The sequence below is a fragment of the Nicotiana tomentosiformis genome, chromosome 2 (genome assembly GCF_000390325.3).
Source record: "Nicotiana tomentosiformis chromosome 2, ASM39032v3, whole genome shotgun sequence".
Classification (NCBI taxonomy): Eukaryota; Viridiplantae; Streptophyta; class Magnoliopsida; order Solanales; family Solanaceae; genus Nicotiana; species Nicotiana tomentosiformis.
The window spans coordinates 89,146,672-89,167,549 of record NC_090813.1 but is presented as its reverse complement, the minus strand read 5'-3'; the positions used below and the strand labels follow the sequence as shown (position 1 = coordinate 89,167,549).

The 20,878-nt window shown below is 35.3% G+C and overlaps 3 protein-coding genes across 4 annotated transcripts; 2 read left to right on the top strand and 1 right to left on the bottom strand.

Annotated features, from left to right (window-relative positions):
• The first annotated feature begins 2,233 nt into the window (after window positions 1–2,233).
• Window positions 2,234–5,086, top strand: LOC104092995 (cytochrome P450 85A1). The gene is made up of 8 exons (XM_009598693.4): window positions 2,234–2,551; window positions 2,703–3,024; window positions 3,124–3,273; window positions 3,399–3,644; window positions 3,740–3,826; window positions 4,053–4,131; window positions 4,512–4,618; window positions 4,716–5,086. Exons 1-8 carry the CDS (start codon window positions 2,361–2,363, stop codon window positions 4,926–4,928), a joined length of 1,395 nt encoding a protein of 464 aa, XP_009596988.1. The 5' UTR covers window positions 2,234–2,360; the 3' UTR covers window positions 4,929–5,086.
• A 4,632-nt stretch (window positions 5,087–9,718) lies between these two features.
• LOC104092994 (probable UDP-arabinopyranose mutase 1) lies at window positions 9,719–11,940 on the top strand. Its single transcript, XM_009598692.4, has 4 exons — window positions 9,719–10,101; window positions 10,609–10,859; window positions 11,061–11,229; window positions 11,358–11,940. The coding sequence occupies exons 1-4, from the start codon at window positions 9,790–9,792 to the stop codon at window positions 11,697–11,699; spliced, it is 1,074 nt and encodes a 357-aa protein (XP_009596987.1). The 5' UTR covers window positions 9,719–9,789; the 3' UTR covers window positions 11,700–11,940.
• Window positions 11,941–12,382: 442 nt separating this feature from the next.
• On the bottom strand, window positions 12,383–20,189 carry LOC104092993 (tRNA (guanine(26)-N(2))-dimethyltransferase 1-like). Of its 2 annotated transcripts, XM_009598691.4 has the most exons (13): window positions 19,867–20,189; window positions 17,318–17,605; window positions 17,134–17,221; window positions 16,582–16,703; window positions 16,205–16,344; window positions 16,047–16,119; window positions 15,663–15,751; window positions 15,469–15,574; window positions 14,291–14,503; window positions 13,891–14,085; window positions 13,647–13,724; window positions 12,746–12,971; window positions 12,383–12,642 (listed from the first exon to the last, which is right to left on the bottom strand). In XM_009598691.4, the coding sequence occupies exons 1-13, from the start codon at window positions 20,008–20,010 to the stop codon at window positions 12,638–12,640; spliced, it is 1,767 nt and encodes a 588-aa protein (XP_009596986.1). In that variant the 5' UTR covers window positions 20,011–20,189; the 3' UTR covers window positions 12,383–12,637. The 2 variants fall into 2 exon arrangements, with proteins under 2 accessions (XP_009596986.1, XP_009596985.1); XM_009598690.4 differs by having other exon boundaries at window positions 12,383–12,971; window positions 19,867–20,188.
• Window positions 20,190–20,878: the final 689 nt, after the last annotated feature.

Below are 20,878 nucleotides of genomic sequence, written 5' to 3'. Positions count from 1 at the left end.
TAACTATTCATAAATAACAAATCTTGGACTGTGAATATAAATCTCAGTATCTCACATTGATAGTTTTGGCTGTGTCCTGTTGAAGGTTTGTTAAACTGTTGTTTTCATAACTAGTTTTTTTTCTTTGAATATGAGATTTGGTGCATTTATACAGGAGAAGCATTAGTAATTATTTCTAAATCATTGCATATGGAACATCCTTAAATGCATTCAGATTTGACATGAACGTAATGGTCGGAATTTGTGTTATTTCCAAGTCACTTGATGTGATTAGGGTGGGAGTTTATCTCATTCAATAGCAAGCATCCAATCTTATCGTGTTATTAGTGAATTAACACTAATTAGAAAGAAAGTAACAGTAGGCATTACTTTTCTTTCCTTTTCCCTTTCATAATTGCTTGCCTCCATACTGAAATGTCCAAAAAGTTCTTCAAATTTAAGATATTATCAAGATAAGAAATCAGTAAGTTTAAATGAGAAAACAGGAGTACCAAAGTTCAAATGTCACAAGAAAGTCTTCTAGTTATTTATTACAGTCAAGAGGTTCAGACACTACTACAGTATTCAGTCTAGGAATTTCAAACTTGCAGTAAGGATGCAACGAAAACTGCTAGCCCACCCCATACCCACCCATGCCTTTCGTCCTTCTGTGTCCAGAGGCGGATTCTTGATCTAACGTTTAAACTTGATGAGTTTAACGTTTATGTTCACACAACTTAACCGATAACACTTCTGCAATTAAGAGTTTATCACTTAACATTTATAGGAATTTTGTCCTTTTTACACATAATATTTTTGTACAAAAAATGCTAGATTCAGCCGAACGTGTTTCATGTATATTTTCTTAGCCCTAGCCTCTGTGTGTCCAGTGTCCACTTATTCACATGGTAACCAAGAATGTGTCCTGTAGCGACTTAAGTAATTCCCTTAGGCAGCAGATCTATTTGATGGACATGTGAACCACTTAGTTTTTGAGTGCCTCTTTTTCCTTCTACCTCCAATAGGGTGGAATGCATGTGCTTTCTTCACTTAAGTATTTATAATTCTTCATTAGTTTAAAGTCATTTTCTTCATTGAAAAATATACATCAATACCCTAATGATTAGGGAAAAAAGGATCATTCTAAGTAGTGCAGCTGAATATAGTTACTTTGTTTTCATCCGTTTTAACAATCAACATCCACACCACTCAAGGGATAAAAACAAAAACTATTGCCAGGCCAGGCAAATTCTTTCTTGTTAAACAAATGGCTAATAACCAAAAAGGAGTCGGTGGTCATAGATGAAATAAAAAAAAGTTGCAAACAAGGAGCTCTTCAGATCTTGACTAGCCACCTAAAAGTCAATATGTTTGCATGAAACAGAAGTACTAAAAGTTACTCTGCAGTAAAAGACATTGCCATTTATGAAGTTTTTGTTACCCGAGGCTGCGAACAGAGACCACTTTACAGTGTAGGGCGTGGGGTTTTGGCGTATTAGGCCACCACCCCCACAACTTCCCCCGTCTTTTTCCATTTTTTTTTTTTTTTTTTTTTGTAATTTAGCTATCCTTTATACAAAGATTTCGATTTAACAAATTAGAATTCGCGTCGGACGGTAAGGATAAAACATTTCTTATCAATAAGTTCTCTATTTCGGGGCTCAACTCCCTCATCATATTTTTTTTTCTTTCAAGTTTGGCATTCGTTGCACAAAGCTTATTTGCCCGATTAATCAAAATTTGCAACGTGTAAGCAGGGGTGGAAGGAGAACCTAAGCATTGTAAAATTTATATAAAAATATTTAAAATTTTAATAAATAATAAATATAAATTCATAATTTTAAAGATATAATGAGTTCAATGATAAGAAGTTAAAGATTAAATTCATTAAATTAAAATATTGAATCCGTCTCTACGAGCAGGGGCGGAGCCGGCCCTTCATTTGGCCGAACACGATAGTTTTGGTTCAAACCTTATATTTATCTTAATAAATTCATTAAATATGCACAAATTATTAAGTTAGAACCTAGTAACTTAAAAGGACTTGAACCATGAACCAATATGCCTCAAATTCTGATACCGCCTCTATCTACGTCCATAAAAGGGTATACACTCCTTATAAAAAAGTATTTTCTTTTAAAATTTTTGAATGCGAGACTTCTAATTAAAGATGACGAAAATAACCATCGCACCACAACCTTTGGTGGTCCCTCGGTCCTTTTTAACTCCAAAACCCATCTCCTCCTCATCTACGACAGTCTATATAAACACAGCACACGCTTGGCCAGCTATTATGACTTAAAATTCTCAGAACTAAAGGAAGTCCATACCATTTAGACTTTGTCTGTGAGGTGGTTGGAACTTCATTGGTAGCTGCATCAATGGCTTTCTTCTTAGTTTTTCTTGCTTTCTTTTTTGGGCTGTGCATTTTTAGTACTGCTTTATTGAGATGGAATCAGGTCAAATATAACAACAAAAGCTTGCCTCCTGGTACTATGGGTTGGCCACTTTTTGGTGAGACTACAGAATTTCTTAAGCTAGGCCCAAGCTTCATGAAAAACCAAAGAGCCAGGTACAACTTTTTTACCTTCCACGTTAATTCACTAAGTATAAAAAAATGAAAAATTAAATAGATATCTAACACGGACCTTGTACATGAACATGACTTCTTGTCAAATTTCTATATGAGTTTTATTTATTTGAATTTGCTTTTTTGGTACCAGATTTGGGAGTTTTTTCAAATCACACATACTTGGGTGTCCAACAATAGTATCAATGGATTCAGAGTTAAATAGATACATATTGGTGAACGAGGCAAAAGGACTGGTCCCAGGATATCCACAGTCGATGTTAGACATATTAGGAAAATGCAATATTGCAGCTGTACATGGTTCTGCTCACAAGTACATGAGGGGTGCATTGTTATCTCTTATTAGCCCTACTATGATCAGAGACCAACTTTTGCCTAAAATTGATGAGTTTATGAGATCCCACTTGACCAATTGGGATAACAAAGTCATTGACATTCAAGAAAAAACCAATAAGGTCAGTCTAAATAAATTACTATCTAAAGAAAAATCTCTGTTTTTTCTCTGCTTTGAATCTAACTTTTGCTAATACTTTCTCCTTTTTTTTTCTCCTCAGATGGCATTTCTTTCATCGTTGAAGCAAATTGCTGGGATTGAATCTACCTCTTTAGCTCAAGAATTCATGCCTGAATTCTTCAAGCTAGTTCTAGGGACTCTTTCACTTCCTATCAACCTTCCCAACACCAACTACGGTCGTGGATTGCAGGTAAATTTACTTATTATATAACAGTAAAGTCACGGAACTATTTTATTGTATTAAAACTTTATAACTATACTTTGTAATTATGAAAAGTTCGGAAGGAATCTAAATTATAAATTGTGTTTCCTCAGGCAAGGAAAATTATTGTCAGCCTACTAAGGACACTAATAGAAGAGAGAAGAGCTTCAAAAGAAATCCAACACGATATGCTTGGTTACCTTATGAATGAAGAAGCAAATAGATACAAATTAACAGATGATGAGATGATTGATTTAATCATAACCATTTTGTACTCTGGATATGAAACTGTTTCCACTACTTCAATGATGGCTGTTAAATATCTTCATGATCATCCCAAAGTTCTTGAAGAACTAAGAGTAAGTCCCAAAAGCAGAGATTTAATTAGCACTTAATTTTCTACATTTACTGTTTTTTTTATATTTATTAATTACCTTAATTTTTAATTCTACAGAAAGAACACTTGGCAATTAGAGAAAAGAAAAAACCGGAGGATCCTATTGATTACAACGATTACAAGGCAATGCGGTTCACTCGAGCTGTAAGTGTCTACGTTATTTTGATTCCTTCTTTACATTAATCGTGAACAAGAATTTTTACACGATCAGATCACTTAAAAGAAGTTGTTAGTAATAGTTGGAACAAGTTTGCACATAAATTAATATTACGGCATTGTTACTGTATATAAAATAAAATTTTAATTTAGATGAGAGAGTTTGTCAACTGAATATCAGCATATTGAATCTATACGTTTTTTGGTGGTGCAGGTGATCCTTGAAACCTCCAGATTAGCAACAATCGTAAATGGGGTTCTAAGGAAAACAACTCAAGACATGGAGATAAATGGTAAGAATTCTAAGTAAAATCTCATGCATATTATTATTTGTAGTATTATTTTTTGAGTGTTTGCTTTAATTATGGGCATCAGGTGCAAGACTAAATATTCTTCTAATTTAGACTCATTAAAATAACGGTGGATGTATACAATATGATCATCTTTTTGTTATGGACCCTATAATACCACGATCCACATGGCACACCTACCATTCCAGCCTATACAGTTCCCCTCATGACCCATATGTCGTCTTAATGAGTAGTTCTAATCTGTAAACTTTTTATGAAAAAGAAAATAGTATAATTCCTCCACTATTATTTCCTATCATAAAAAATATTCTAAAAATAAAATAGTTGGTCTTATTTTCTAATTTTAATGTGTATTTTTTTAGGATACATTATTCCTAAAGGATGGAGAATATACGTATACACGAGGGAGTTGAATTATGATCCAAGGCTTTATCCTGATCCTTTTGCATTCAATCCATGGAGATGGCTGGTAAGTATACATTAATTGCGCGACCAAAAAAAAAAAAAGAATTGTGTTTAAATTAATTTTAATTGGAATTAACAAATATTTTTGTTGCTAATTGCAGGATAAGAGCCTGGAAAACAAAAATTCGTTCTTGGTATTTGGTGGAGGTACTAGACAATGTCCTGGGAAGGAACTTGGAGTAGCAGAAATTTCTACATTTCTTCATTACTTCGTTACAAAATACAAATGGGAAGAAGTAGGAGGAGATAAACTGATGAAATTTCCAAGAGTTGAAGCACCAAATGGTCTACGGATTAGAGTTTCCACTTACTAATCATCATTTCCTGAATGTACAGAGGCAAAAAAAACAAAAGAAAAAAAAAAATCGCCCCCCAACAAATTTTTAGGCAGTAATCTGAGAGTAACTGGGATGTATATCTTATTGTTCCCGCTAACACGATGACGAATTAAATACATTTTTTTGCAGAGAAATCACTGTGCAGCCAAGATCAATTACTTCAAAACAACTTTCATATAGCACAAAAATATGCAAATAAATAAATAAAATGAAAGTGAAATTCAGTAAGAATCAATGTTAAACGTAGAGAAAGCACCCACTTGTCACTTTTCGGCCTTGTAATTGAAAAATAGTCACTGTTATAAAGCTTAAAAGGTGGCTATTTGTGAATTTTACCCATGTTTTACAGTCAGGAGAGCCCATAGATAATGGGCTGAACTGAACTTTTTCTATATTGCAAAATGTGGGCCGGTCCATTTGGATTCAATGCCCATTAACAACTGCTGTTTTCTTTCGTGTAATCGGCAACGGTGGATCTTCCAAATTTAGTTGCAGTTAAAGAAAACAAATTTTCACGTTTGTTGTATATATAAATAATGTATGATTATGTGTTCTAAATTTATTATATACGCTCCCAGAAATTGTAGACTGCAGCTAAAGTAGCTCTGGATGTTACTTTTGGGACTTAAATCAGACTAAAGAACTTCAAAAGCTCAATTTCAACGCACTTTTGCACCTTTCCTTAATCTCAACTCTTAGTTTAAAAAGCATTAAACATTACGTTTCCCTTTCGTAAATGTGTAGCCAAAAGCTCCAACTTTTTATTACGTAGAATACTTCTCTTTAATTAGTATCTTAAGATGGCAAAAGAGCCATACTCGTGAGAAAAGAGACTTTGCGATAGTACTCCGTAGGCATAATAGATGCAAAATCGTAAAAACAACTATTCGAAAAGAAAAATCAACTGTACATATACGTGTATATACAGTCAACCCTCTCTGTATTGTTGTTATACACATATAACATATTTTGACGTTTAAATATTTTTTTAGCTGTTATAGATAAAAATTATCCAAAAATTAATTTTTTTTCTCTTTTAATATTACATATAAAAGATAAAAAAAAAAGCTATTCAAATTTAAAATCTCAAAATATATGCATACTTCATTAGTTAAATATTAAAGAAAAAGCTAATACATTATTAATAAATTCATAACTAAACGTATAAAGATTTAAACTCTAAGGCAAACATTTTAAAGCTAAATTCTTTCAAGATTGATAAAAGAACTTTGTAATTGTAGTTTTTTTCGTAAATTTCATTCTCTTACTAGTGATACTGTTACAACCCAAATTCACGTACCTTAGATCACGCCGTAAGTTAGTCGACATAAATCCAAGAAGAGATTATCTTTGAGATGATAAGTTAATCCTATTGGTCTTAAACGATACAAGGGTGTATAAGAGTGGTTAACAAGTATTAGAAGTTAAACGAATCAAGGATATTGTAACCCGTATTTTCGGGTAAAACTAGAGGTTTTTAATTGTCCCAAGAGGTCATGTTTTAATGTATTTGAATCATATAATATCCGTATCATAAGTCTTGAAGTCAAGCGAGTTATGAAACAAAAGTCGATAAAAGTTGTCGCAACTTACATTTATAATTTTACTTAAACTTTAGGTCAAATGTTACTACGTTTTTCTCCCAATGTACTTGGAATTATGGGGTGATCTACCCACCAAATTGAAGATCTATGAGTCTAGTTTCCAACGCATTAAACCATTTGTCGATACGATCTCGGAATAGAGAGATATTCGCGTTTTTGCGAGACTGCGCCAAGCAACTCTCTATGGGGCCCACATAGGCGGTTTAAGACATATGGATATATAAAAGATGCCTCAACCCCGTTTTAAGTCATTCTTTTTCAGTATATTCAGACCTTAGAACCCTAAAAACACTCTCTCAAGGTTCTCTCATGATCCAAGACCCAAACAAAGGGCAAACAACATAAATCAAGTGTCGGAAATCCCGTGGCGCTAGTAAGTTTCTTGTTCTTCTTGTTGTTGCTGATTTTTATATTGTTCCAGCTCATGTGGGAGGTTGTTTTAAGTGTTTTATGTTCTGTAAATACTCCCTCAAGTTTTTAATATCAACCCTAGGTGATTTCAAGTCTTCTAAAATAATTCTAGTGCCGAAAAATCCGAATCGATTGCTAGTTTCGCTTCCTTGTTCTTATGGCAGAATTGGAGGGATATTTCGTGGATAATTAAGGTCAAATTGGAGTTGTTCTTTCTATTTAAAGGTAAGGAACCTCTTACTCTACATGTATTTAAGATTATTCAAGTTGCGGCTAAGTCGTTGAAGCTAGAACTTGTAAAATATATATCGAAAGGCTTGGTAGTAATGTTGTTGGTTGGTGGACTATTTTGGGAAGCTCAATATGATTATTGTTGATGTTGTTTGGGCTGTTTGGTGATTGTCTTGACTTATGAGAATACATATAAATAGGGTAGGTGCTGTCCGTTTCATCGTAAAATAGGTTGCGGTCGATATATAATAGTTACGACGCTTAAACGATAATGATAGTGTCATTTCTCTTATTGTAGACTAAGGAGTCGTGACATTTGCATAGCTTGAGGTTGGGCAGTATATACAAGGTATGTGAGGCTATCCCCTTCATTCTTTTGCAAGATTCCGATTGTACATAATGTAATGAACGAGCTTCCAAAGATACTCTACTCTTAGAAGCTAGCAGTACTTACACTGCTGCCCTTCTTATGGAACGATTGATGTTGATGTTACTTCTCTTATCCTTATATTATCAACGTTGTTGGTACTTCCTGATTCTTATAAGATTCTTCATGAATAGTTAATCCTAATAATGTGTACGAAGGATACCGACCTTACGTCACTCTGAAAGGTTCAAAATGTGATTCCAATGAGTCCAGCATGCATCATATATATGTATCTATTTTACTCTACCGAGCATCGCTATAGTCAGCCGGTTACGACACCTATTGTGCAACCACTGATCAGTTGAGTTTTACCGAGCTTCACGTGGCCGGGTACGATTCTACCGAGCCCTATGATGGCCGGGTACGTTTTACCGAGCCTATTAAGGCCGGATACGATATGATGATAGTGATGCCCACAGAGGCGTATGTTTTAAAAGTTTATGTATATATAAGTATGTATCATGTATTTCATGTCAATAGCCCTCAGAGGTACCCAGATGTCACAAGTTGTATATTCTCTATCCCTGTTTACATTACTGTTCTTACTTATGCTTTCCTGCCTTACATACTCAGTACTTTATTCGTACTGACGTCCTTTTTATTTGTGGACGCTGCATGTCGTGCTGCAGGTCCTGATAGACGGGTAGATGCAGCTCCCCCACCACAGTAGGTTGTCCAGTTCAGCGGTTATTGGCGAGATCCCTTCTTCGGACTTGCTGTGGTCTTGGTATGCGTTTTTGTTATAGATATTATGGGTATGTCGGGGCCCTGTTCCGGCAATGTTGTAGCACTTATGTTCCTTTAGAGGCTCATAGACAGGTGTCGACTCATGTATGGTTTGGAATGCCTTGTCGGCTGATTTTTGTTGTATAGTCTTTCATGGCAGCATGGTAGCTCGTACCTTATATATAGTTTCTTGACAATCTTGTCGTACCATGTTATGTATGTTCATGTCATTATCTTTCATTGTTGGATGTTCATGATCTATGTCTACCATTTATATTGATCTTGTCGGCCCTTAAAGATAATAAGGAAGGTTAGATAAAATATACGTTGGTGCTCGACAAGTATGGCCCGGGTGCTAGTCATGACCCTCCAGTTGGGTCGTGACAGATACAAAGCTTGAATTGACAAAGATTCGTGTCCAAATTTTCAGCAAAAAAAAATCTAATAGCTCCCCTTGAAGACAATCTAAGAGCTTAACAGTTAAATTTTCTATCTAACTATTTTTTGAAATTTGTCCAATGAAAAATATATCATGTGCAAATTTTTAAATCTTATATCTTATGCAAGATAGAAACTTTGTTTTAATGAAAAATATTGTGTGCATATTTTTAAAATTATTATTATTAATTTTAACAATTCTTTATGGCTGTTATAGAGGGGTAATTTTACAAAGAGCGTTCTGTTATAAATATGGTTGTTGTTGTTGTTGTTGTTGTTGTTGTTATAGATAGGTAAAATATAACTTAAAAAATCGGTTCTGAGAAAAACTTGATTTTTATAGTAAATAGTTATTATATAGAGATACTGTTATAGAGAGATCTGACTGTATTTTAAGGTGTGGTTTGGTTCGGGATTATAATGCAAGATTATTTAGGCGGTGATTAATAATGAAGAGGTATCTCTGCAGTGATTAATAATGAAGATATTGTTGAACTACCTACATTTAATGGTCATATTTCTCGTTAAATAATTTAATCTTTGTATTGTTAATACATATATTCTTATTTAATATTTTATCCCGTATAAATAATACATCGATTCACTGATAACTTAATATAGTTATTATTTAATATTGCAATATTGCTATTATATTTTTCTTCTACGGTCAACCAAGAGTATATTATCTTGTACGAAATGTTATGTTAGATTATTTGCTTTAATACCACAACAAACGATAATAGGTGTACCCGCACCCAATGCGATGAATATGCATACGGCCATGTTCCCAACAACGCCGGGGACGGGCAAATATTGCACCTTTTGACAAAGTCCTTAACCATATTAACACCCTTTTCCACACCCCACACTTGTCACCACCTTTACTCGAACTCTACTGTATAAAAAGTTCTTCCCCTTTGTCTATCTCCACTAAATTGTTTCCATTGCAAAGCAAAAAACACTCGTAACGTTTGATTGTATAAACTCTCAACTCCCTAACATGGCTGCAACTGCACCCCCACTGAAAGATGAGCTAGACATTGTGATTCCCACAATTAGAAACCTTGATTTTCTTGAAATGTGGAGGCCTTTTTTTGAGCAATACCATCTTATTATTGTCCAAGATGGTGACCCTTCTAAGACCATTAAGGTCCCTGATGGTTTTGATTATGAGCTCTATAATCGAAATGACATTAACAAGATCTTAGGTCCTAGGGCCTCTTGCATTTCATTCAAGGACTCTGCTTGTCGCTGCTTTGGTTACATGGTCTCCAAGAAGAAGTATATCTACACCATTGACGATGATTGCTTCGTGAGATCGCATTTCTCCTTAATATAATTTCACTATTTTTTTGTTTCGTTTCTTTATTGGTAAAAGTCTATAAGTGTTAGCGTATTACTTAAATGACAGAGTTAGAGTATGGACTTTATTTGTGTTAAAAGTGATTTCATGTGTGTGAATACTCAGAATTTTTGCACTAACTTCTCATAATAAGTGGAAGTAGTTACCTGAAAAATAAGGGAGTGACCTGTTGCTACAAGTTAAATTAGACAAACAATGTAAAATAAATTTACTCTACCCATATGTATAAGTTAAATCCTTTAAATTTATGTCTATGCTAGTGTTATTTGACATATGGATCTCAATATATGTGTATCACTGAATTCATGTGGACTTAGCGGCAGCAGATATTAAGTATTCTTACAAGTATAAAGCTAAAAATAGAATGGAGAAAACCAAGAGAACGAAATGTTGATTTGCTGCTCATTGAATAGTTTGTATATTTGCTTTTAATGGTCAATCTGACCCTGGGTGTAGGTTGCTAAGGACCCAAGTGGGAAAGACATCAACGCGCTGGAACAGCATATAAAGAACCTTCTTTGCCCATCAACTCCTTATTTCTTCAACACTCTGTATGATCCCTTCAGAGATGGCGCAGATTTTGTGCGTGGTTACCCTTTCAGCCTACGTGAGGGCGTGCCAACAGCAGTCTCACATGGCCTCTGGCTCAATATCCCTGATTATGATGCACCTACCCAACTTGTCAAGCCTCTCGAGAGGAACACTAGGTCTCTTATATACTTACCTTTTAAATATCTTGAAAATTATTACAAAAATGTAAAGTCAAACTCATTTTTATTGGATTTAACTTGTTTACACTAACAATATATTTTAGTCTATAGAAATCAGGTTACTTATTTCACTTTTATGGACCATTCCTAGTAGTTGTTAAAATTTCGATAAACTCTTTAGCGTTGTTGGTTTGACAGGTATGTTGATATGGTGTTGACCATCCCAAAGGGTACTCTCTTCCCAATGTGTGGTATGAATCTGGCATTTGATCGTGATCTTATTGGTCCAGCTATGTACTTTGGACTCATGGGAGATGGCCAGCCTATTGGACGCTACGATGATATGTGGGCTGGTTGGTGCTGCAAGGTTTGTCACTCTCTTGTTCAAGTTCTTTAAGTTCACTGGTCAATGGATTTAAGTTATATAAACTAACAACGTGTAATTGTTTTATCTCATCAGTGTTGTATAACTTAAACTCCTAAACCAATTGGCAGGTTATATGTGATCACTTGGGATTGGGAATCAAGACTGGATTACCCTACATTTACCACAGCAAGGCTAGCAATCCATTTGTAAACTTGAAGAAAGAGTACAATGGGATATTCTGGCAAGAAGAAATCATTCCATTTTTCCAGAATTTGAACCTCTCCAAAGAATCTACTACTGTCCAGAAGTGCTATGTGGAAATGGCCAAACAGGTTAATGAAAAACTTGGCAAAATTGATCCTTATTTTGTGAAGCTTGCTGATGCTATGGTCACTTGGATTGAAGCTTGGGATGAACTCAATCCTGCTACTAAAGACTCTGCCAAGATTCCCAATGGCGCTTCCAAATAAAATATTTCATATTTATTTGTGACTTTTTAGTTTATTTGCAGTATTTATAGCTTTGCTTTTATGTAATTCTGTCATCTATATCCTTTTACATTTACTTTTTTACTTGAGTTGTAGATGTAGCCAAAATTTGGAAGCAGTGGATGTAGAACTTCCATTAAATTCTCGTAAACTGTAATAAGCCATTTGGTCATAACTCTGATCCGAGAATCAGATGAAATAATTGTGTTTACTTATCTTTTAATTCCTTTTCTTTTCTTTTTTGTTTAATTAACCTAAATAAAAACCTTGTCGTCAAGTAGAGCTACTGGTATCATTTTCATGCAAAACCTGTTAGAAGTAGACTACTACTTTCCAGCATCTCGCTTTTAAATATTTGATGAGCAAATAATCTAGCAACAATTGTAAATAAACCCCCTTTATGCATGCTAAGGAATTAGTAATCCTTAATCAATATTCAGTTATAATAATTAAGAATTCTCATGAATCACCAACTTTGAACACACAAACGGTTAGTACCAGGAACACTAGAGACTTTGATCAGGCTGGATACGCTGCAAAATCCCAGCTTTTAGTATTGTTTTTTCGTCAATAATGCAGAACGTTTACCTTAAACGTCAGGCGCCAGAAGAAAAATTAACCCAAAATTTACCCCATTAATAGCTGAGACTGTCCAGAGTCGAGCATAACAACAAATATTTGTGGACATTTTAGACCAAATAGGCAAGCCATGTTACATAGTAGTAGTTTTCTGACAAATGAAAACAAAATTTAATACAGCAACTGGGACTAAGATTTAAATAAAGTTTAAAATGTCAAAAACAAAACAAATATAAATAGCCCTACCTCCTTTAAGAATAAAAAAAACTGACAGATAAACAGGATTACATCCTCCCCATTACCGATAGGCATTTTGACAATTATCAGAAAGAGGATGGATCTCACTCTGCAAGAAAATGCAGCAGAAGAGATGGATTATGATGGGATATAAACGGCAGACATATTTGGCCAAGATACAAGTTATGAATCAGATTCTTCGGTCTTCTTACGCTTGGCTGCAGGCTCCTCATCATCCTCATGGTTGCTACCATCACCATTCTCATGGTTGTTAATTCCATTCAAAGCTTTGGGACCCAAAAGAGACACGTGCTTGCTGGTGATCTGTCGGCCTGCCCTTAGTTTTGGACCCCAATGCCTTTCCGGATTAGGGAGGAAACGAGCAACCTTCTTCGCCTGTGCCTTGCTAAGGGATGCAACAGCCCGAGAAAAATTAGCCTGAAATAAGTATGACCCCGAGATCAAAATTCCAGATAAAAGACTACGAAAAAAGACATACCACATACTAGAAGTCAGGTGTTGTCTTATGTAAGAATTCAAAGATCTTTTTTTTTTTGATAAAGTTTTGAAAGATCTTATTCTTGATTGAAAAGAAAGAGTGAGTTATCGTACAAATAAACACATGCAGATAACTTGAATGTGTGCAGATAACTAAATTTTTCATGACTGTCGTATGTAGGCTGTTACCCGAAAACCATTGACCTCAGCGGAAGGAGCATAGGGTGGTAAATCTAGCTTTTTTTTCAAAGAGCGGAAGAATTTACAAGCTTAAAAATAAAGCATTTGTAGTTTTGTAACAAGTGCAACAGATTGACAAGCAGAAGCAGACCATGTGCCTCAGACTTTTGGTGATATCTTGTAATAAAATGATTCCCAGACATTTGAAGTCAAGGGGACAATAGTCAAAAGAGACAGGACTAAAGAATGAAAACCAGAATCTCGCATTTCATACTAGACATGTCTAGTAAAGAATGGACGCTGAGAACATTTATAATTTATCTTCATTTTATAGTTAGGTTTAGATTTAACTTCCTTTGGACAAAGGACTACCCTTCTATGCCAGTGATAAAGATTTAGTAAAACAAGGTCACACTTCAGAAGATCAAAGTTCACCTGCAGTACAGGTTCCTTAGCAAGAATCACACTTCCAGCTTGGTCAGATGGTTGAGCTTTCACAGGATGATTTTTAATCTGCATATACAACGTTATCAACTCAGATGGTGGATGTGAAGGGGCCGTTATTCTCAGCATATGGAATAAGCAAAAGCATGGTTTTTAGCCAACTTGTACAGCTCTACCTTTTAACGCGAAGAAAATCAAGCAAGAGCTGCCAGAAACAAGCACAGGATAAACTTACCCAGCAACGCATGATATCCCAAATGACATCCATAGGAGCATCTGTTTTCAACCCCAAAGGATTCACATGAGTCCCTGATATGCGATATCCTGCATTGATCACAGCAGAGCGAAATATTACTGCTGAGGGAGACGTGCATTTCAGCGTCGCACAGAGATTGTGCAGACTCAGAAACAGAGGAATATCAGGTAATTCCTGCAAAAGCACACTCATCGGTCAGGCATTTAGAGAATGTCCTCTGAAAATAAGTGGAAATGATTCTCAACAATATGATCTGGACTGAATAAGTAACGTGGTCTAGGTTACCTAAATAGCTTCTGGATACAAAAAAAAAAGGAAAGAAAGAGTCGTACGGACAAAAGAAAAATGAGCATAATATCAATTTTAAGGCAAACCACACCTCCGAGACAGTTGTCAACACAGCAGAGATTCGCTCATAAGCAGGATAGCGATCCTTCATTGACTTCACATCTGCGAGAATGGCAGCTACCCATTCTTGATCATGGATGGGGGCAGACCAGATGGGTCCACCCATGTTGAATTTTTTACCACAATCACTGCACTCTTGAGAAATGGCAGGGCCAAATCCAGGGAGGTATCTGACACTGTTGTTCTAAAGATGCAGAAAAAGTTAAAACATATAAATGGGCCATACTTGAAAATATGTGTTAAAACAGTATCAAGTAAGGATCTAAAAGTACAATGAACTGAATCCATGATCTATAGCAAAGAGGAGAAATTTCCCCATTGAACATACAAGAGTCCAAAGGGATTCCTCCAATTTCCTAGCAACCAATGAACATGTAATCATTCTGGCAACATGAAAGAAACCACAATTGAAGAAACAAGCATGCAAGTATGATTTACATCCTGTTACACTTGCAGTAACAGAACAGCTGATATTGGTGCCTGTTAAAGTCGATTAAAATGTTCTATTTTCTTGACCTTATCTTCTTCATTAATATAGGAAAATAAACCCCAAAACGAGTGAGTGAGACTGTCAGTTCAGTGCTCCAAAAGATAAATACCGTGAATTCAGAAAACAAAGTGCAGCATGTTATCACTATTTAAGCTGCAGTAGGACAGTTAAAATTTTCACCACAACAAGAGTGAAATCTAGCGGTATGCACAAGTACAGGTAGTTGGTGTTCCTCCTCCAATGATGAGGGACAACAAACCATTCTTGCAATTGGTGCATATTAGCAAAAAATTAGTACTAGACAACACCTATAGACACGATATCGTCTAACCAGTACGGTTTAGGGTTCTTTTCTTTTGTTCAAAAGCCCCATCTTTTAAATTAACTTTTCCCCATTTTGTGGTATAGAAAAGCCCCATCTTTTAAATTAACTCTTCCTCATTTTGTGATAATTATGCCAAATACGTCTCAACCACATCTAGCTTGATAAAGCTTGTGAGATTAGTGGCTGATGAAGAATATTATCAAGTAACATGTATCTGCATCTTTAGGCACTTCTTCCATCTACCAAGATTTCTAGATTAGAGTATAAGCTGTTCAATCCAGCACATACCATCTTCTACAATTAAGATACTCAAAGATTGTGAAGGAAGAAATACCTTTGAGACAGTCCTCCCAACTGGCTGAAGATGGAAGGAGTCACAGCCAGTGCACTGATAGACATATGAGAGCTTCAAAGGAGTGCTTTTCATATCACTTGCAGAACTGCAAGCAATTATTCGAAAGCTCAAATCTACAGAGAGAAAATAACCTAAGCAAAATTGGCTAGGTTGTAGAAAAGACAAACACTTACGTGTATATACGAACAAAAACACGAACATAGAAATCCATCTGAACAGATAATACCGGAACTATATATCTTTTATATCGATTTGCATGGCTCTGAAACAAAATAATAAATAAAAAAAAGTTAAGAGCTAAGAAAAGTTAAAGAAGCACCCTGTTGTTTAGGGTATAGGATCAACAAAAAGAAGATAATGATGCTCCTAATTTCTACATTATTAAATTATAAGTGACATTTTTCCAGTCTGTTGGTGGAACTTCAATATGCTAAGGGTAGCTGCTAATTTTAGAATAATGCTAAAAGAATGTAAAGAAAGAAAGTGCATGAATATAGCCAGAAATCATTATCTCACTGCTTAAAAAACTAAAAACAAAAAGTTCACAGATGAAGTACCTCAATAGACGCAAGAAGGATGCGCAAAGCCATTTCATGGCAATATTTTCCTCTCAAAGGATAGGAGCCATATCTAGTTGCAGATGATATCACGTAAGCAGGATATAATGACAAATAGAGTTATGTAATGCTAGAAGCAAAGGGATTAATTTGGTTACTTGGAATGGCAAACTTCTCCATTTCCTCCACATAACACTGCCATATCAGTAGCGGTACACATTAACATCCCTCCATCAGCAACAGATTGAACTGCAGAGTCCAGGAACACAGAAGGTGCTCCATAAGGATCGAGATCAACCTGAAACAACACTAACCAAAAATGTATGAATGATAGCTCAGCTCAGAATAGAATTAACAAAATTATTTAAACATACAATTAACTAGGATAAGGAACTTAAACGTGTAAAGTAACTCTCCTGCACATGATTGCCTTAATAATTCAACACCATAAAACAGTTTTTACACATTACAGGTGGTTACCAGACAACCCCTGTGCAGAAGAACATAAATATGATGAAATATTGTATATTCATACCACATCAAATTCTTTTGGGTGGGTAAGCATATAAACTCTTGCATCAGCAAGGTGAGACTCCACCTTAGAGCATGCTACTGAACCATTAAATTTTATGTTTCTCCTGCAAGCTTCCACAGAGGCTGCAATCAGAGAGAATACCAGTCAAATACTGGATAGGACATTAGGAATAATATCTGTATCAAGTTATTATACAGATGTTTTGAAACAAGACAGGCAAATGTGTCGGTTAAAGCTACATACATTCCTCTGAATTTTTTCACAGGTTTTATCTCATATTATCACGAGTCACGACTACAAGGAATTCACTTTAATCCTTGCATTAATTTAGCAGCTTTAATACCTAGACAGTAAAGTCAGTCCCTGAATGAAACATATCGCTCTAAGGTAGATGGTTTTAGTATTCCATCAGACATTCTTACTTTTTTTTGTAAGTGAACTCTTAACCCAAAAGATGCTATCCTTTTTCTTTTACCATGGTTGGCAGTGAGGGTTAGAGTTGCAACAGTACTAGAGACTTTGGACTGCAACACCTAACTGAGACAGAATTACCTTTATCATTGTCAAGGGCCACAACCTGACTAATTCCTTCTACTTCACGCGCATACCTTAAAGCCCTCAACCCAGAAGCTGAGAGAGCCTGTTAAGTCACATTGAAATAAAACAGTTAATCAACCACAGAAAATACCTCATTTCTGATAAACCTATAATAATCAACAGAAAAATGGCAAGAAACCTCGAGAACTCGTGGAGGCTTTAGTTCTTCTCGGCCTTTTCCCCATAGGTTTTTAGTCTCTTCCTCTGGTTTGCTACATGATTCATTATGGGATGTGTCTTCCAAGACTTCAGATCCATCCTTGGATTCACCATTATGCTGCACTGAATCATCTGGGATTTCCGCTTTAGCATCAGGTACCTTATTTCCAGCCTTGGTTCGTCGCCTGGCCAACATTGCTTCATGCTCCTGCTTTCGTTGTGATATAAAGGTCCTCAAAACAGCTATAGACATATCTCTGTTATTCACCTGGTGGATATAGTTTTAAACTGTTAGATTTTGAATCTTTTGTACACCAAAATAACAAAGATGAGCTATAATAAGGTGGCTACACTGTCTCAAATGTTACCATAGAGAGCAAAGTATAAAAGGATGTAACTTGACTGCTATCAATAAACCACAAAGTGTTGTACAAGCAAAAACTGTTAAGCTTGGCATGCCAGGGACCATCGAGTACTAGATTTTTTAGTACAAGTTGCAATAGACATCTTGAAAAGACTAAATTACCCTCTCCTAAATATTTAATGGTTGGAATTTAACATGAACAGAGCTGTCACAAAGTCAAAAAGAAAGGAAATGTCCACATCCCCTGTTATCCTAAAATATGATAGTAATTACATTCCGAACCATGTTACATGAAGATGTAGACATGTAACAAGTATGACATGTGCAGAGATACTTTGTAAAACACAAGAAATTTACTAAACGAGCGTGCCCATGTTGGATAATTACTCGCAAATGGTAGACACATATCACCAACATAGAGTTAATGTAATATAGTTCCCAACTACCTCCTCTTCATCAGGAAGAAAGTTAACAAAAAAAGTAATAAGAAGAGGTTGTCTTGACGCAATTATTTTTTGCCAAATGCAACATAGAGTTGAGCAAAGGTCAAATGGTTTGGTAATTCCTCATGAAGGGATGATCACGAGATTTTCGAATCAAAACTCTGGATGTTTATATTCATCCTTTGCCGTAATAGTATCTCAAGGTTTATAGCGATAACCAATATATTTACTATATGACCATTAGCTAAAATATGTCGATAATTAACTAATTGATGGGCTGCGGGAATAGTTGAAGCCAAACACAATGAGAAAAGGATGCTTTATATAAGGAAGACACTTCGTAAAAGGATGTTATCCAAAAGCCATTCAAGTAATTGTAGTAAAACTTGTCTTGTTGAACCCTTGGCTTTTGGCATATAAACGAATTGACCTTTCCGTCAGAGTCGGCCAAGTGCATAACAAGGTCCATTCTAGATGAATCTGATATTGACCTTATTTTCCAGAATGCAATTGGTCTCTAATATCACTTCCAGTCATAGGCTTTTTATTTGTTAGTCCTGGTAAAGCCCCCGGGCACAATATTTTTTTTTTCATGCTCCATATAATCGCCCTATGTATCAGTAGATGTTTTCTATTAATTCTAGAAGAAAATTAGTAACATATAATTTTTAAAAAATTTCCTTCATCTACAGATTTTTCACCAAAGATTGCACCTTAACTCTATTTTGTGCTTAAATTCCTAACAGAACTTGACCTTAATGCTTTTCTACACTTTTCACTTTTGAGTTTTGACAATGTTGTTCTCCCTCTCACACACACATTACAAGCGGCAAGAGCACTGACTCAAGAAGCACCTACATTCTAGACATTGCAAATTCTAGAGATAGTAGTACTTAGTGAAAACTTCTCAATGTACTCTCTTTAAGACAGTGCTATAGAGGGATAGTAAAACTTCCTAATGAACAAATGGTTGGTTCTCAAGAGAGTGCTAAAGTAGAGTTGATCCTTATCCCTCTCCCATCCCTGCATGCTGTATTTAAGTCTGTCCCAAAGTATCTAACAGAGATCCTACACCCATATTTCTGTCCATTTCAATTACTAGCTGAACCCCCCATGGAGGTCAAGGGCGATAAAGACTATCGTGGTGAATACAATAAGCACAACACAGTTATAGCCGGTCAAGTGGCAGACAAAATAAACTATTGACCTCTGTGGAATTTTTTGTTTTTGACAACGCAACTATTACACTCAAATTAGCGAATCATTGTGTTTTGTGAAATTTTCCCAAAAAAATTATTTTGTAATTAAAAACATGTCTTATTGCAATCAAAATCCACGATAGGTCGTGATGGCGCCTAAAGCCGCCGTCAGGCAAGCCAACGGTGATCGATCAACTTAATTAGGGAACTATTGTTAGTGAAGCACTCTTCTATTTTGATAACAGTCGTGCCCGGGCAACTTGCTATGATTCCACCGAACGTAAGTGCTAACTCCCATCAGCACAAGTATCTGGTAACTCTACTCTGCTCATCAAGGCTTAGCCAAATAGCAAGAATTAATGAAGCACTTTTACAAAGCTTAAAATTTGAAAATATATGGCACTATAAGTCAAGGTAATTACATAAAGAAAATCTTTGAACCATGGAAACAGTTTTTTTCTTGAAAAGTAACACAGTGAAACTAAGTTACACAATACATAGAGGGAAAAAAAAAAAGGAGGACCTGAGTTTTGTTGTAAAAGACTTCATTTTTAGCATGCATAAGAATCTCAGCATCTCCTTCTTTGATGATGGTGTAATCATTGAGATCAAATAATGTGCCGTCTCCGTTCTGCTTCTCTTCATCAGTTTTGTTCTCAGCCCCCATTGTCGACGGTTTCCTGTGGGATAATGGCCAAACAAACGCCGATAATGGGCAAATAAAGGTGAACAGTTTAAGGATTTTTTGGGAAATAGTGAATAAAAACTGCAGACTTAAATATGCGAATACACCACGCTTAGTAAGAGCAAAAACCCTAGTGCTCCTGAATTTGTGTGTTGGGCAGTTGCCGTGCGGATTTTTAAATATTTTTTGTACAAGGGATTTTTTTTCCTTTTTTTTCTCTTTTTATTTGCTTTTGAACGGAACTTTTTGTCAAATTAAGGTTTGCAAGAGTCTAGATATCTAAGGCGTACCCAAAAAAAACTACAATTTATTAAATTGATTATTCATTTTTCAGTATGAAAATTGTCCACTAATGAAATTAAATCATATTATAGATTGTATTCTTCTTTTTCAAACTAATCTTCTTTACTTATCTTTTTAGATTGCCCCATGACACTGTCCAATCTTTTAGATTAAGAAAATTAAATGTGCTTTGCTGTCTACAATATAAGCCAAGATACGATTTTACGTGTTTTTAAATAAATATTATATATTCATATTTCAATTATACTAATTATAATTAAATAACAATAACAACTGAATCTTCAAAGAGAAATTATGCATTTTCAAACACTCGTCTCTCGACACGTGCGTTGCACATGTACCCATATAATTAGTACAAAATTGAAAAAGTTATATTGTTTTGTACATGAATGGTAAAACGCTTTGAATCATGATTGTATTTATAAGAAAAAGATTGCACTAAGAAATAATATGGATATTTAAGCTAAGAAATATAGAAGAAGAAGATAAAATATAACATTGTAAATATTAGCTCAAGAAATTATTATACGCATGGGAAGCTAAAGAG